This window comes from Nyctibius grandis, chromosome 7 (assembly GCF_013368605.1).
Source record: "Nyctibius grandis isolate bNycGra1 chromosome 7, bNycGra1.pri, whole genome shotgun sequence".
Classification (NCBI taxonomy): Eukaryota; Metazoa; Chordata; class Aves; order Nyctibiiformes; family Nyctibiidae; genus Nyctibius; species Nyctibius grandis.
The window spans coordinates 2,562,214-2,579,191 of NC_090664.1; the positions used below are offsets into that span (position 1 = coordinate 2,562,214).

The 16,978-nt window shown below is 47.5% G+C and overlaps 2 protein-coding genes across 2 annotated transcripts in view; one reads left to right on the forward strand and one right to left on the reverse strand.

Moving 5' to 3' along the window:
• EPDR1 (ependymin related 1) overlaps window positions 1-4,801 on the reverse strand; it is a 32,464-nt gene extending 27,663 nt beyond the window's left edge. Inside the window, exons 1-2 of the mRNA XM_068405127.1 lie at window positions 4,798-4,801; window positions 3,785-4,169 (exon numbers count right to left, since the gene is read on the reverse strand). Coding sequence (XP_068261228.1) covers window positions 3,785-4,169; window positions 4,798-4,801 — 389 coding nt within the window. The remainder of the gene's footprint in view (window positions 1-3,784; window positions 4,170-4,797) is intronic.
• A 1,100-nt stretch (window positions 4,802-5,901) lies between these two features.
• On the forward strand, window positions 5,902-16,238 carry SFRP4 (secreted frizzled related protein 4). The gene is made up of 6 exons (XM_068404381.1): window positions 5,902-6,501; window positions 6,645-6,725; window positions 6,820-6,885; window positions 9,535-9,733; window positions 12,335-12,398; window positions 14,947-16,238. The coding sequence occupies exons 1-6, from the start codon at window positions 6,060-6,062 to the stop codon at window positions 15,133-15,135; spliced, it is 1,041 nt and encodes a 346-aa protein (XP_068260482.1). The 5' UTR covers window positions 5,902-6,059; the 3' UTR covers window positions 15,136-16,238.
• Window positions 16,239-16,978: the final 740 nt, after the last annotated feature.

Genomic DNA, 16,978 nt, shown 5'->3' on the forward strand with positions numbered 1-16,978 from the left:
AAGACAACAGCAGTCTCAGATCCACAGGCATCCCAGTGTGCTGCACACTGTACAACGCCCCACAGAGGTTACTGTTAAAATACACCCATAGAAGAGAGAAATGAATTTTCTTCCTCCTACTGACTTTCCTGACCACATGGAAATATTTTTCTTCCCATCACCACATTTCTCATAGGACAAACTGGGCCTCTCCTGAAAATCACTCTGCGAAAAACAGTACAGAAGTTAAGGGTGAAACTCTGAATATGGCATGTGACAAGGATTAATACACAGAGAGTACAAGAGGAAGTAACTCCATGTAGTAGGCAATAAAGGATTAAAAAACACATCCTGTGTTTACTAGATAACGTGACACAGCTCTGCCTCAAGAGCTCTAGGGAAACGTTTCAAGTGCTCTCCTTTCACATCATAGAATAACCCTCCTGGCATGACCTCTTGCAAACGGGACATGGCACAAACTACTCAAAAAAAACTCTGTTTTCTTTTCTCTTCTGCTGGCATCAGCTGAGTGCTACATGAAACCAAAAAAGACTGTCCCTGCCCTCTTCGTCTATCCCCAAAATTTTGATATTGAAGGGGAAAGAAGCAGCAGGGCAAGGCACACTGGAGAAAACATAAGGTGAATAGAGAGACACAAGTTCAGTAACAGATCCACCTGGAACAGGTTCTCCCCTAAAAAGCTGAGCCTAAGATCACCATCGGTAGTTTTTACGCTCTAAGCTGGAGTGCAGGCAGTGAACAGTATGACCCAGAGAAACACACACCCAGCAAGCTGGTGGAAACAACCACCAACGACTGCTTTAGCGAACTGGCTTCATTTGGTTGCGCAGTGAGCGAGGTGAGTGCTCAGGTGGCAGGTGACAATGCTGCAGTCATTGGGGAGAGGGCAGCATCTACCAACACAGTCACTGCATCTCGGGTGCTCTTAATGACTGGTGAGCAAAGAAGTGATGTTAATGAAGCAGCGATGGGATATTTACCTTATGGTTACTTTTCAGGAGTTTACTTAAAACACGGGGTTGATGTAGGTATGAAAATGCCACATAGCAAATTACATGAATTTGAAACATAGATCTGCAATAACAACTGAAAGTTTCAGGTTTTCCTGCGGTTATGAGCCTGCAAGCCATTCCACACAGGCAGGTCTTTGTGTCCCTGATTAACCTCAGTCAACTAACTTAAACAGGGCTGTGTCTGATTAAGGTCCACATTCGCAAGCTTCAGAAAATGCTTTGTATAAAAATTTGGTTGTTGGCCAACGCTGATTGCTGCATGTAAGTTACATCTGATAGGAGCAAAATGTGTCCGTTTGTGAGAATTTAGACTCAAATTTCCTTAGAGACCAGAGCAGCATGATTTTTCTCCTTGCTTTTGTAGCGACTGCCTCGGCGTAATTACCCTTTTCTTGCCAACATCAAAGCGGGGTGGGGGAGAGGTTATTTTTCAAAAGGCGGGATAAATCCCCTCGCCTCTAACTGCTGAAGGCTTTGGTTTATGACTCACTGTGTCCACAGCGAAATGAAGTTGTGATCACAACTCCAGATCCAATCCAACACATCGAAACCAATGGGAGTTTTTCCGTTGACTTCGATGGAAGCTGGGTCCCACCCTTAGCAGACGCTAGCTGCGCACGTAACACAACCGCCCTCCAGTTTGGGAGGGCAGAAAACGTGGTCAGCCTGGAAACAGCAGGGATCCCTGAGGTCAGAGATTGTCTACAACAAAAAAAACTAATACAGGAAAAACCAATAAAGAGATGCTTCAAGTGCACCTGTCTCCACTCTGCCACTTTCTAGCACTATCAGCCCAGACGAAGCTGCGTCCAGAGCAAATATTTATCAAAAATGTAAAAAGAGCAGATCTCGGCAAAAGCCAAAATCTGGCCCAGAGTGCAAGATGTAAAATAATTATTCAATCTTAAAATAAAGTTTTCAAATAAAATTTCAAAGAAATGAGCTCAGGACAACTTAGAAGCTAGCAAAAGCTTGCATCAGAGTTTGTAGCGCAGTTTTGTGCTTGTCAACCATGAAGGTCAAGCTAGGACTTCCAAAACAAGGTGAGTATGAGCACAGCCAGCGTCAGACTCTATGTTCTAAGTTAGCAGGCCACCAACAAACAGCTGTATGTTGCCTTTAACATTCTTCATATGGCTCCTATATGAAAACAGTAATAAAGAAAAAAGCTCACAATGAGGGAAAGATAAGCTTTAAAATGAGACACATAAATTGGTTTTAAGAGTGTTTTGGGACTGTCAGAGAAAGGACCAAGAAAGAGCATGCACTTTGGAAAGATTAAAACAATGACTATGTGATGTTGGTAAGAAATTGATCATTGTCAGGAAAAAAAGCCAGGAGCAAAAAGGAATATTGATCTTTCAATAGCAGGGACCGTTTAGTTTGGATGATACAGCATTTGCAGGCCGGTCTTCACCTTGGCTTACACATCCTCAGGCCTGACGCACTATTATTTGAACAATTTTTAGGTGGGAGAGGCAGACTAGCTACCCTCACCCTGGCAGGTATGTCTTGACATGGTGTCTGAGAGTTATTGACGCTTGGTACCCAGAAACATCTCCCTCAGGAAGGCCTCTCTGGGCTGATCATTTCTTCCACCCAGCCTGTCGGGGCCTGGGCTTGGCAGGTTGAGGAGAAAAAAAACAGGCCCTTCTTCAGTCAGCTTTTTTCTACACTTAATTTTCAGCAAATCAAGAAATGCACAATGACACAGGGATCTTGTTGGGTTAGTTACGGGCTCAACAGACAAGTACTGTACAAATTAAGAACAGGGAGGTCCTCCAGGACTGGGCAGCCTGGGCAATGTTAGTACACTGTACCACAGGTAATAGATGCACCCTGACACCCTTCACTGACTTAGGAACCGAGAACGACCAGAGAATCACAGAATCAACCAGGTTGGAAGAGACCTCTGGGATCATCGAGTCCAACCGCTGCCCTGACACCACCATGTCAACTAGACCAGGGCACTAAGTGCCATGTCCAGTCTTTTCTTAAACACATCCAGAGATGGTGACTCCACCACCTCCCTGGGCAGCCCCTTCCAATGGCTAATGACCCTTTCTGAGAAGAAATGCTTCCTGATGTCCAACGTGAACCTCCCCTGGCGAAGCTTGAGGCTGTGTCCTCTTGTCCTATCGCTAGTTGCCTGGGAGAAGAGGCCGACTCCCACTTCACTACAACCTCCCTTCAGGTAGTTGCAGACTGCAATAAGGTCACCTCTGAGCCTCCTCTTCTCCAGGCTAAACACCCCCAGCTCCCTCAGCTGTTCCTTGTAAAACGTGACTCAAACTTGCTAAAAAATTACTGGGCTGTAACACACCCCCCCACACACAACATTATTCCTACATTTGAGTGTAATCTCTTCATTATGCCCATTATACCTCACATTTTGGGGTGTATTTTTGGACGCGGTTCCCATTTAATTTAAAAAAAAAATAGCTGGGAGAAAGGAATTACCTTCAAGAGTAAAAAGCTGACACTGTTGATCACAAACCTCTCAAGATATATATATACACACACACGGAGCATGGATATAAGTCATGTCGGTGACAGGTTTCCTACCGCCGACTGCTCCCCGGCCTCACGCAGGGGAGGTGCCGCTCCGCAACGCGGGGGGCCGAGACACCCCCCACCCGCCTCCGCATCGCCCCACAGCCCCCCGCCTCCCCCGGGAGGTGCCTCCGGGCCCTGCGCCGGCCATCACCGCCCCTCCCGGCCCGGCCTGGCCCTGCCCAGCCCCGCCGCGGGGTCCCGCCGCGGACACCTACTTCTTGCAGGGGATGAGCGCCTTCCTCTCCTCCAGGATGCGGAGGCGCTGGCTGGGGCCGTCGTAGGAGAGGGCGGCCCGCGTGTTGCGGCCCGTGCCGTGCTCGTAGAACACGGCGCGCCCTTCCCACTGCCGCGGCGCCTGGCACGGCTCGGCCCCCGCCGCCGCCGCCCCGCCGCCCCGCAGCAGGAGGCCGCCCAGCAGCACCAGCCGCAGCACCAGCCCGCCCGCCGCCCGCGCCATGCTCCGCGGCCCGCTCCGCGCACGGCCGCCCCGCACGCCGCGCAGGCGGGCGGGCGGGCAGGCCTGCGCCGTGGGGGGGCGGGGGCGGCCCGCCTCCAAACCCGCATCACCGCAGCGGGGCGAGGCGTTTTCTGCTGGAGCTGCTGTGTACAAGGGGGATGGGGGAGCGGGAGGCAGTGGGGACTCTCGCCCCCCGCCGTGTCCCCCCCTCTGTGCACCCGGGGTGCCCGGGCGGGTTTGCTGGCCCTGGCTGTGCCCGCGAGGGGTGATGCCGGAGGGGCCCCTGCAAGGCCCGAGCCGTGGGGTTACTTCTGCGCTGTGTGGGCTTTGGGAGAGGGGGGATACACGAACAGGAGGGACCTGCTGGGTGAAACTGCTCTAGTGTTGTTCTCCAGGGAGGAATTTCAGTGGCTCCCCACGGACAAACGGTGTCACCAAGCACATATGTCCCTTCATCTCCCACTGCCCTCTCAGGTTTCTCAGCTCTGCCCGCTGTGGACGAGCTTTCCTCGCACACAATCACAGAATCACAGAATCACAGAATGTTAGGGATTGGAAGGGACCTCGAAAGATCATCTAGTCCAATCCCCCTGCCGGAGCAGGATTACCTAGACCATATCACACAGGAACGCGTCCAGGCGGGTTTTGAATGTCTCCAGAGAAGGAGACTCCACAACCTCTCTGGGCAGCCTGTTCCAGTGTTCAGTCACCCTCACCGTAAAGAAGTTTTTCCTCAAATTTATGTGGAACCTCCTGTGCTCCAGCTTGCACCCATTGCCCCTTGTCCTGTCAAGGGATGTCACTGAGAAGAGCCTGGCTCCACAAGGGAGGGGGAAGCCTGTGCCCCACTGATACCCCGGCTCTGCAGCACCCAGGACTGAGCTCTGTCAGGTCTGCAAGGGGAAACACCGGTGGCACCACGGTACCCGGCCAGGGCAGGCCTGGCAGCTGCCAACTGAGCCACGCTGGAGCTTTCCCAGGCCACTGCAATAACCTGGCACTGAGTTAATCATGTTTTCTCAGCGAGTCCCTCAAAGACTGGGGTGCAGCGTTTGCCCACAGTGGAGGAAGGGCCCATAGGTCTTTTCCGTGCCCAGGGACTGCACGGGGGAGCAGAGGTGGGGTGGGAGGGTGCCCCTTGCTGCCCCGTGGGCATGCCACTGCCGCGTCAGGGGCGTGTGGCAGTGGAGCGCCAAGGAAAGAGAAATAGAAAACAGCTTGGGAAAAGCCTGAAATGCCTTCTCCCACCCATCTGCAGATGCGGCTGATGGGGGGACGACGGAGGGGGAGGGCAGCGAGGGGCTGACGGCCCGCAGAGCAGCCCCGCACAAGCCCCGCGCCGCCCCGACCCCGCCGCGTCCCCCGACCCGAGCAAACCGGGCAAAGAGAAACTTCCCCACGCGTTTCCCCGTCCGTGCCGAGCTCACGGAGGTAACTCTGCGACTCCTCGGAGGCGACGGGAACAGCCGCCGGAGATCCCCCAAGCCCGCAAAAAGTTTCTGCTCCGTGTCGCTTGGGCAAACGCAGCGTTCAGCCCCGCAGGAGGGGGGGGGGCTCCGGCCGCAGCTCCCGCGTCCCTCCCGCCCCCTCCTTCCCCCTCCCCGCGTCGGAGCGCTCAGCCCCGCGGCAGCTGCGTGTTTGGGTTTGCTTTTCTCTCCCCCCCCACCACCCCGCTCCTTCCACCTGAAGGAATTTATGACACAGATGAAAACTGAAATGGAGCTGGAGCCGCGGACGAGAGACGCAGTGATGTCGCCGGAGGATTAAACGGGGTGGAGGTGATGTCACCGTGCCTGCACAGCAAAACACACACACACGCACACCCCACCACCACCACCACACCCCCCCGGAGGAGCTGTGCTGCCAAGGCAGCGCGATCGGCCCCACGTCACTCGTGCCACCGGTATAAATGGGGTCCCGCGATGTCCATGGCTGTCGGCGCGGCGGCTCCCGCGACTTGACTTGCAGCCGGGCGCCGGGAGGCAGCAAGGAGAAGGAGAAGGAGGAGGAGGAGGAGGAGGGGGAGGAGGAGGATGCTGCGCGCCTTGGTGGCGGTGTCCCTGTGGCTGCGGGTGAGCCCGCGGGCGCAGGGCGCGCCGTGCGAGGCGGTGCGCATCCCCATGTGCCGCCCCATGCCCTGGAACATCACCCGCATGCCCAACCACCTCCACCACAGCACACAGGAAAACGCCGTCCTCGCCATCGAGCAGTACGAGGAGCTGGTGGGCACCGGCTGCAGCCCGGTCCTCTCCTTCTTCCTCTGCGCCATGTACGCTCCCATCTGCACCCTGGAGTTCCTCTACGACCCCATCAAGCCGTGCCGCTCCGTCTGCCAGCGCGCCCGCGACGGCTGCGAGCCCATCATGCGCCGCTACAACCACAGCTGGCCCGAGAGCCTCGCCTGCGACGACCTCCCCGTCTACGACCGCGGCGTCTGCATCTCCCCCGAAGCCATCGTCACCGACCTGCCGGAGGGTGAGCGCCCCGGGGGCGGCGGTGGGGCGGACCCCGTGTACTCCCGCGGGGCGTCCCGGGCGGGGGGCGGCGGGTCCCCCCTGCCCTTGCCATGGGAGCCTCTCCCCGACAGCTTTCCTTCCCCGCCGCGCCTCTGTTTGCAGATGTGAAGTGGACGGACTTCACGCAGGGCGTGCTGGTGCCGGACAGAGCCCCGGAGCCCGACTGCAAGAGCCGCGGCCAGGGTGAGCCTCGGGCGCCCCCCCCCCCCGTCCCCCTCCCCGGAGCCAGGCCCCCCTCTGACACCCCTCAACCGTTTCCCCTTCTCTTCCTTTGAAGAGCGATGCAGGTGCAAAAAGACAAAGCCTACGCTGTCGACCTACCTGGCCAAGAACTACAGCTACAGTAAGTGCATGGGGGAAAACGCTTCACTTTGCCTGTCCTGCCCCACTCTGTGCCCCCTATGAGTTGGGCAGCTCTGTGTGGGTGCTGCACCCACACCAGATCCCATCCAGCAAGTGCGGCGTGAGGACACCGCTCCACTGCAGCCTTTCCAAGTGGGGTTTTGCCCCAGGACACCTGCCCTTCCTCTGAAACCCACCGCTTGTGCGCAGCTCGTGCAGGCTGTAGTAGTCATCGTGCAGGTGATGGTGTGTTTCTGATAAAAGCAGTGAAATGTCTGTAACGTGCACTGGGATCAACAGGTCGCTCTGCAGAAGTGGTGCTGGCTTCTGTAAAGGTCACTCTGGTGAGATTGCAACTAACATGAGCATGACCACGCGCTGCTTGGCCACCTCCTGTTCTCCTCCAGCATGTGGAATGAACAGAGGTTTATCACCTAAATAAACCTTGTAAATGTGAAGGAAGCTGAAGCAAGGTAAAAAGTTATTACTTACAAATGTGTATATGCTTTTACTTACTTGCCAGAGTTTCATCTGGTGCGGAATTGTCAGAGATTAATTGAACTCAGGGACAATTTGCACCAGCCAGACGAGGCGTTGGCTGATAGTTTTATGACATGTTGCATGGCATACTGACAATTACCAGTAAATATTCACCTCTTTCCCCCCTGGCTTCCCTCTCCTCTGGTTTTCTGATGCTGGGAGTCAGGAAGAAATCTAATAAATATTAGATAAATACCAGATTAAATATCTCTAATGTCAGTAGAAAACCCCTATTAACTATGAATTTAACATGCAGTGTCATGGTCTTTTGTACTTTATGGGCTTTTTCTCAGATAAAAGTTGTTTCTTCAAGGGATGTATTCAGTTCTTATGCAATAGGCTTATTTTATCCAGTCAATTCCTATTTGTCTGATATCAATGAAAATATGTTTGTAGTTACTTGCTTCTTTGTCAGTATAGGGAAAAAAATCCAAACCCCAATTTAGTGGGAACAGTTAAGCTGAACATCTAACTTAGGTAATTGTACACTTTTTTTTTGCCATGGCATTTTGGTGCATTTATGTCGTATATTCTTTTTATATAGATCCTTAATCCATCTCAGTACAACATAGTGATATGTTCAGGTGGGACAATGAACTTCCACAGTTGTCCGAAATATGTGAAAAAGCAGTGATATAAAAGGGCTGTTCCAAAATGAAATACGGGTGTTAGCCATACAAATTCTGATTCCAGTGACTTCAGTTGGACTGTTGCTTGAATAAAAACTGTAGGCTGGGTCCGAAATTTAATTCCATTGAATTTGTGAAATCAAGATTTTGTTTTTGAGAGGTAGATTTTTATTCAGTCTCCTCTGAAATAGTCATGTTCATATGGAAAATGAATTGAGAGACGAGGCAGAACAAGTTGCAAATAGAATAAAAATTTGTCTTAAATCCTTTAAAATAATATTTACAGCCAAATTGTATTTCTAGCTAGTCAAAACTTGGTTTCAATCAGACTTGAAAATGGATTGTGAGTCTCTGAAACTGAAATCCCTCATGTGTTTTGTGGCTGTTACACATGTCCTGATAAAGTTAGCACATAAACCTCAGATTGCATTAAAATTGCTGGTCTTCTGTTTTCTACAGGAGTTTATTTCAAACATTTGTAGGTCCATTTGAAGGCTTTTGACCTGGTGGCTGCCAGGGGCAGCGCTGCTGCAGGCTGATCAGCCACCCTGTGGCACATACCTACACTGCTCATGCTTCCTTCACTGAAGAAGTTTGTTGCAGTTGGATAATTGGACCCTTCCTATTTTGACACTTCCTAGAGACAAAGTCCTTTGTGTAAAAATTGTGCTTCCTTTCTCTGATTTGGTACTTCTCACATGAGAGAGCAGGTGAGACGCTGCAGTGGGAGGTACTGCCAGGGTTTGCAGGTGCAAAGTTAGCCAGGGATCATCCTCAGAGCAATCTACACAGTTTCACCTTCTTGCATCCATGCAGTTTGCCTCAATAAAAGGTAAAAATATGAATGTTTGTCTATTCATAGTCAGAAGGACCCGTTTCAGGGTCTGTTTTATATGAGGATCTTGCTATTGAAGGATAATCCAAGGGCAGAAGATGAAAAAAGTATAAACCAAGTAAATCACGACAGTCCTAAGCCTCTTAGTTGTTGACTAGTTGTTTCAAATCTTCCCTTCTTCCTTATATTTAAGAAAAGACTTTAGTTCCTGGATGCAACCTACAGGAAAATGATTTTATTATTGAAAAGACTAGATCCATGCTAACTGTGAGGTAAATTATTCATTACTTAATTGGAAATAGCTGGATGTGGCTGTAGAATGGGTCCGATTTATGTGAGGGGTTGTTCTACTCTGAGTCAAAGGAGCTGTTTGTGTGTGCGATGCCAGGCGAGATCGCTTGGCCTGATCTGGCAGAGATTTAAGCACATGTTTAATTTCACAGTTGTCAACAGTTCTACTGGAAACCAAATCGGGATCAGGCCTCTGTTATTCTAAGCCACTGTGTGTGCCCACACATGAAGAAGCAGTTCTAGTTTCACAGCCGAAACAACAGCTTTCAATTTAATAAGTTTCGTTTAATTTTGAGATGTGTTTAATTTTCTAAGACCTTTTGCTGTTCTCATGCCTCTACTTTTCTAATTGCAGTCATTCACGCTAAAGTAAAAAGCGTGGAAAGAGGGAACTGCAATGAGATAACGACTGTGGTTGAAGTCAAAGACATACTCAAGTCTTCGATGCCAATTCCTCTGTCTCAAGTGCCTCTTCTTACAAATTCCTCCTGCCAGTGTCCACCTCTTCAACCAAAGCAGGATGTTCTCATCATGTGCTATGAATGGCGCTCAAGGTGAGCCCTGGCGATGCGGTGCGGAGAAGTATTATAGAAGCTGTGGTAGATGGAAAGGAGGACCAGCAAAGCTCCCTTCCTCATCACGAGCATGTTTTGCTGATAGTTTTTCTTAGGATAACTCACACATACACCTACATGTTTCAATTACCTTCGCAATTAACTTTTTCCATTTAATCAGCCTCAGCTCTGCGCCGTGATGCAGTGTTTACAAAACCTGGCTCACACATGGAGCATAAACTCGGGTGACATTATGTGCTGACAGCATATTGCTTAATGCATCGTGCAGCAGTTCAGCATCTCCAGCTGTTTGGAAGTGTTGTTCCAGGACTGCTTTCCATAGGTATGAGCTGCTTCATGTGCTACAGGCCCAATGGTGGCTGTAGATGGTGGTCCATGTTGGCAGGACCACATGGAAAGCATAGTTGTGCCTCACCAGTCCCAGGAGAGGGGACAGGAGATGATACACATCTGTTCGTAGAGCTGCTGGAGACACAGCAAGGCCTTTTCTGCTGGCCTATCCATACTTCGGACCAGTGCCATCAGCGAGATGTTTCTGATCCCACAGCTGTACTGGGACCAGCCAATGCTGCAGCCGTTGGAGCTCCAGCTCCCGGATGGTAGATGAAAAGTAAATATGCACAGAGCAGCTTGCCAGTCCTGCTGTATGATTAAAAGACAAAACAAAACTAACTTTACCAGACCTTTCATCTGGCAGTCAGCCTAGCCCCAGGCATGGAAGGAAATCCAGCATGCTGGTCTGGAGGGGAGGGAGTGATGAATCACTTTTCTCTCTGGGTTCTTGAGGCAGAAGGGAACATCCCATCCCTGTTAGCACCCCGAGTGTACCAGTGGCAACAGACGCCAACAGGACAAGCTGTGACGTGGTAGGTGCGTGTGGCTCTGTGCTGTGGGTCAGAGGCAAGGCTGTTTGTAAAATGTGCAGGCTGGTTTTGCACGCAGTGGTATTACTGTTGATTGAACATGCACACTTGTGAGGACCATAGAACACCTATGTGCAGAACTTGATGGGCCATATCTCTATTTTCGATGAGTTTTATGTTGATATTTTAAAAGCATTTTATAAGTGTTTCTAAAGGTTGCTATCTGATACCTTATTACCTTTTTTTGTGAGCTAACAGGCACAGTATTTTATTATTACACAGCACCTTGCCCCTCCAGATCTGGAAGTATTTCACAAAGATTAATTTAGAGCCCTCTACTTGGGTTAGCCATTTTAGTGATACATGCTCTGAGTCATGCAGAAGAACCACGACCAAGATTGCGATCGAGGAGCCCTGAGCTGCAGAGCTTTGTTGGAGAGGACCCTCAGGAGGCTGTCAGGGTGTGGAGATTTCAAAAGTGAAAGACTGCAGTCTGCTTCTCCATTGCCATGGAGAAACACACCATTCGCTAAATATTTTGTGATGTTTTTTAAAGGTCACTGAGGTTTTTAATTTAATGTAGCTTACTAAAATCGATTTGAAAAAGAAACATAAGCTATTGTATGTGTTTTCTGTTGAACTCAGTGGCATGCAAACAGGAGGTTTTGAGTTACAGCAGCTTTTTAAAATGTCAGAGGCAAAACGGATAGAAACTGTAGCTCCACTGAAGTCAACAGCAAAACACCCATTGCCCGTCAGCAGGGTTAGGGTCTCACTCAATAGTTTGACCTGAACAGAAGCTGCATCAGATGTATACTGTGTTGTGGTTTCATTCATCATCGTGTGGGTTTAACTTCAATCCTATATGTTAATCCTCTAATCACTTCTCAGAAAGAAAAGGAGATGTGTATCATATTGATCTCGATTCTCCAGGGCTTGCACTCACTGTAGTCTTACGTTTGGGCAAAGTGGATGTGTAGTGGCTAACGGCTAAGGGTGGCAGCATTTTGTACTCGTTTTGAACTGGTGTGAGCAGCAACATTGTTCATTGAAACTGGAGAGTCAGGTCCTTTTACGCTGTGTAAACCTCACCCATGGGCAAAGTGCTGTGGTCAGATAATGTGTTACCATTCGTCAGCCCAGCTGTATTAACTTGTGCATGTGAAACAGCTTTTTTTTAAATTCAGAAGTAAAATACATTAATTTAAATTACTTTTCTGCACACACACACAAACATATGGTGGGCATACGTAAAAATATATGTACATATGTAAAAAATATGTGTACATACACATTTAAACAGTTTCATGGGATGTTACCCAACCCATCACTTTTTGTTAACAGTGATCGAGACGGGAGAATTTCCCCCTGCAGAATAGCTGCAGGTGAGGACAAAGGGCTCTAAATGTTTTCTCAGTATTAGTCATGTGCTGCACTTTTGGCTGTAAAATGTGCTTTCTTTTGAAAACTATTTTCTGTTTTTACAGAGTTCAGAATAGAATTTCAGAAGGAGCAGTATAAGCATTTAGAAATCCATTAGAAAGCATTTAGGGATGGAGAAAAATATTTTTGTGCCTATCATCCCATACACAGAAACTGTCAGCACTGGTACCTGCTGGTGCGTTTCAGCCTCAGTCTGTGTTAAATCATCTGGAATGACATCTCAGGAATCATACCCAGCAATACCTGTAACTTGTATTTATTTCTTAATTTTCAGGTTGATGCTTCTTGATGGATGTCTAGTTGAAAAATGGAAGGATCAACTAAACAAAAGATTTAAGGTAAATGCAACCGGAGAAAAGAATGCTGATACTCTTGATGAAAAGTTAAACACCTTTGTTCTACGTCAGCATTGAATAACGTTCTTGACTTTCAGATACCCATAACACCTCTGGGTATTATTATTTTCACTTCAACATTTTTATACCCCATAACTGCATATAAGTGTAAGTGAAAATTTGAAGATTTTAGTCTTGCATTTTAGGGTCTCTAAAATATTATTTCTATTTTATCTGCAAACTGTCCCTAAATAGAACGGTTGGATGATCTTTGTGTGCACTCTGGCTTATTACGATAATGGGTCTGGAAATTCCTTTCCTATCACTGCTAAGGCAAGTAACTGTCAGATAGGTGATATGCAGATGAGGATATGGTCCACTTCAGGTGAGAAACGAAGTGAACATCCAATTCCCTGGATAAACGGGCTTTGCTGCATTAAAGTTTGCAGGCCTGAGACACAGATTCTCACCAGCTACTTGCCACTAAAGATCCACTGAAAGTACTGGGCGTCCCCTCACTGCTTTCAGGGAACATGAGAAGGAAAAGTCTGTAGTATAGAGACCTGGGAGGCAGGAGCAGCAGATGCCCCTGCTTCTTGGGGCTTCAGGATAGCACTTGCTGTCCCTCCCTGCTTGTAGACTCCTCTTTACAATGGAAAGAAAGGGTGGATCAAGACAACGTCTGACCCTTCCTCACACTTTTAGAGAGGGAAGAAAATTATTTCTGCAGTTCAAGAACTATTTCAGAGCATTAAGGACATGCATGTATATTTATTTTAGTCATGGACAGGCTGGCAATTGATAGAGAGGAGGAAAAAAGATGCAAGTTTCCATCAGTAGAAGCTTTTAGATTACAGACCAGCTTCTTGCAGGAAATTGTATTTGATGCTTTCATCATTCCCTTTTCTCCTGACTTACTCATGTAAAACCCATATGTGAAAAAGAAAACATGCTTTAAATCTTTAAAAAACAAACATATGGCAATTGCAGATGATACCATGTGGGGTTTAGGAGAATACTGACGTATGATCGACTCTTGAAGTCCCTTAGCTGTCAACTTAATGGCCTGTTACTGGCACACAATGTGTTTTAGTGGCCTCCTCACACTGTTTTGTCATTTCTAATTGTGTCTTGAAACATGTTTGGACATTCATTTCCAGAATGTCAAATAGATGCATGACTGCCAAACAAAATACTTCTCAAAGCATTTGTCATTCCCTCTGATACCAACAGTTTCATAAATTAAATCCTCATTTAAACATGTTTGAATGGGACACACCTAAATGCCTACTGATAGTTTTTGTTTCATAAAGATGCGTATAATGACCCTGACCACACAAATACGGCCAGTATGGAGCTAGGTTTCACATTGGCTTCATTTTAATGCTTGTCATTCATCTCTGAAGACTTGCATCCAACTTTTATCTTGAGTTACCACTGAAAATGAATGTTTTGAGCTGTCTGTGGACCGCAGAAGACATCTGTTAACGTAACCACAACATGGCTGGCCTCTTCTCTAGCCAGGACAAGAGTCTGAGTAGCAACAGGGTCAGTGCAGAGATTCTAAAGAGTAAAGCTGGAGAGCACTTCTCTTGCTCTGATCAGTGGGCAAAGTCCCTGCCTTTGGGAGTTTCAGAAGAGAAAGTTCATTAATAGAGGGGAAAGGTGAGACCCCTTCCAAGTTCTGTTATCTACCTTGCTTTCCTTAAAGTAAATCTTTCTGTTCCTAGAGGTGAAAGACTGCAGCCTCTGCTGCAGTGTTGTGGATCTCTCTATACTTTGGACCACTTAACCACTTAACCTCACTGTAAAAACGTGTTTTCTAACCGCTGCACTTTGGGTTTGGAAATCTGACAGCTATTCTCTTTGATGGGCTCGTTGATCTAATTGCAAAATTTCTGAAATTCAAAATTTCTCAGGGATGCTGCTGAATAAAGCTGCAGGTGCATTAATCACAACCGTCCCATCGCAACTCTGAACACTCTGTGATTTCAAGTGGTCACCTCTGTTGTCTGTCCGTAACATAAGCTCTTCTATGCCCAGTCCTCTCCACCCCAGGGAAAAGCAGAACCATGAAGTAAATACCACCTTCCCTTGTAGCGGTGTGTTTAAATATGTATTGTGAAAGGACTGCCTGCTTTCTGCATGCTTTTCAGAGGAAAAGTCAAGCAGCACATTCAGTAAGACAGCAATGAACGGGTTTGCAAAGCCATCCCGGTGTGCAGACCCTGTCTTTTTGATGGCATGGTGACAGGTCCCCTGGATTTCTGAAAAGGTGTGAGATGTGCACTCACAGGCAGCACGCACACGAGATATGCAGTTGTCATTTTCATCTGCTGGTGTTGTAGGAATTCCCCCGCCCAAGAATCTGTGGCAGGTTCCCCCTGCAAACAGCCGTAACGTGCTGAGACTAATGGCCCTGCAGGACAGAGCACAAAGCCGTTAAGAGCAGCGCTGGTGTCAAAGGTTCAGGATAGCTTTGATTAAGATGTAATTATTTATGGCAATGTCTTTCTGTGACTCAGGCTCTTTGTCTTCTGCATTTCCACAGAGGTGGGAACAGAGACTGCAAGAACAAAAGCTGCGAACGGCCCGCAGTAAGAGCCAGAATGCGGGACGCAGTGGTCGGAGTGGAGCCCCAAAACCATCAACCAAGAACACCAGCCCACTGGTCGGTGGCCCTAAAAAGGCCACTAAAATAAGAAATGGCCAGAAAGAAACCAACCCTAAAAAAGTATGAGTGTGAAAGAAATCATCGCTAAAAAAGCGTGAGTGTGAAATCTCCAAAAGGAGAGACTTTTCCTGCACGATGAGGGTCGCAATCTGGTTTGGTCAGCATGTTTTATTAATCCAGAACTCATCGACTGAAAAACTTATGGCAGTTTCTACATAGACATTTCTGCTGCACTTTACTTCTAAAAGGTTTGCTTTTCCTTTCAAGCCACTGCAAGCCATAGAGCGTAGGTTTGCACTAATACGTGGGAGGCATATTCGAGCTGACTGAACTTTATCTTAGGGCTCTGATTTGTGATTTTAGATAGATCTAACCTTGGCTTCCAGAGGTTTTAACTCCTTATGCCAGTTGCCTGCCCTGCTTCCCTGCCAGAAATTGGAGAGCTGCATGGGGCATCTCTTCTCTACTGGGTGTAGTAGTTGGCAAGTTAGTCTGTGTTTTAGTCTGGTGAGCTGAGAACCATGGCAGCTGAGGAGCAGCAGAGGGATGGTAACCTCTGGCAGACATCTGGGGCTGCAACCACTGCAGCCGCTGGAGCTGAAGCTGGCTGCTGTATGGAATCACAGCCCTTGTTCAGAGCACTCAGAAGCATAGGTTACCAATAAGCATCTGGGTATGCGTTATGTGATTATTTTTTATGTGTGCCAGAAATACGCTTACAGTGTTAGTATTTGATCTTGTGGGTTTGTGTAGCACAAATGCATTGAAAGCAGACATCTAATTTTTTTATTGTACTTCAGGCTGGCTTCTGTTGTTAAAATTTCAAATATATTTAAGCATCTAATCGAAAAAATCAGTATTTTTTAAAAGGACAGATTAAAGTGAAGCAGATCTGTGGAATTCTTAAAAGTAGCACTTATGTTTGCTGTAATATAGCTTTGTTATGGAAACTGGAATAGATGCATTATTCTAAACATAACTGACAGCTACTGTACAGTATTAAAGAGAAGGTAGGGCTTCACGTGTCTCATTGTTCATTTGGATAATTTTTTATTATTTGTCACCATATTTCTAAATCTTTCTCTGATACCAAATAAATAAATCAATAAATGAGGCTTGTCCCTATTCCTGAACTTCTCAAAACAACTGGCTAGCTGCAGTTTTGCTGATCAGAAGGTAACATTTACCCTGCAAAGGATCACAGACAAAGCAGAGGCTTTTATTTATGTGCTAAGTTTTACTGACGTGAGGTAATTAAAATAGCAAAGGTGATATAAATCTAATTGGCGTAACTCCAAGATGGCATTTATGCTATTCCTGCCTAAGCTCTGCCTGGATAAGGCAGTGTGGCTAGCACAGTGGGATTTCTGTTAGCACATAAGATCACCTGCATTAACATTGTAATAGCTCATGATAGACATCTTAAAGAGCTTCAAGAATTCCTGCACCAAAACTAACGACTAGACTTGGCAATTCTGGTGTCTATAAAACAAAATGAACATTTTTAAAATCGAGAGGGTCTATGTCAGGGGAAAAAAAAAGAGTTCTGTGTAGGATAACATAAAGAGTTACAACTGGTCGTGTCAGTACGTTGATCTATGTTATTACAAGAATTCCAATGAAATTTGCACGCATGAAATTTAAGGCAGAATATGCTGGAGTGATTTTAGTAACAGCAGTAATATACTTGGTAATGTGCTAACACAAGCTGAAGACATAGATGCCAAGTTAGAATGCTTAAAAGAAAGGGACAGAGGTGTCAAAGAAAAATGGAAGAATAGAGTGTAGGGTAGTTCGGGGGGAAACCAGCCCTACATGATCGTTGGTTGAGCTTTGAGCAGTTGGTTAAAATATGCAAAGGTCAGCATTTGAATGTAGCCCTTCCTGCTAATTCTGGGCAGATGCAGAA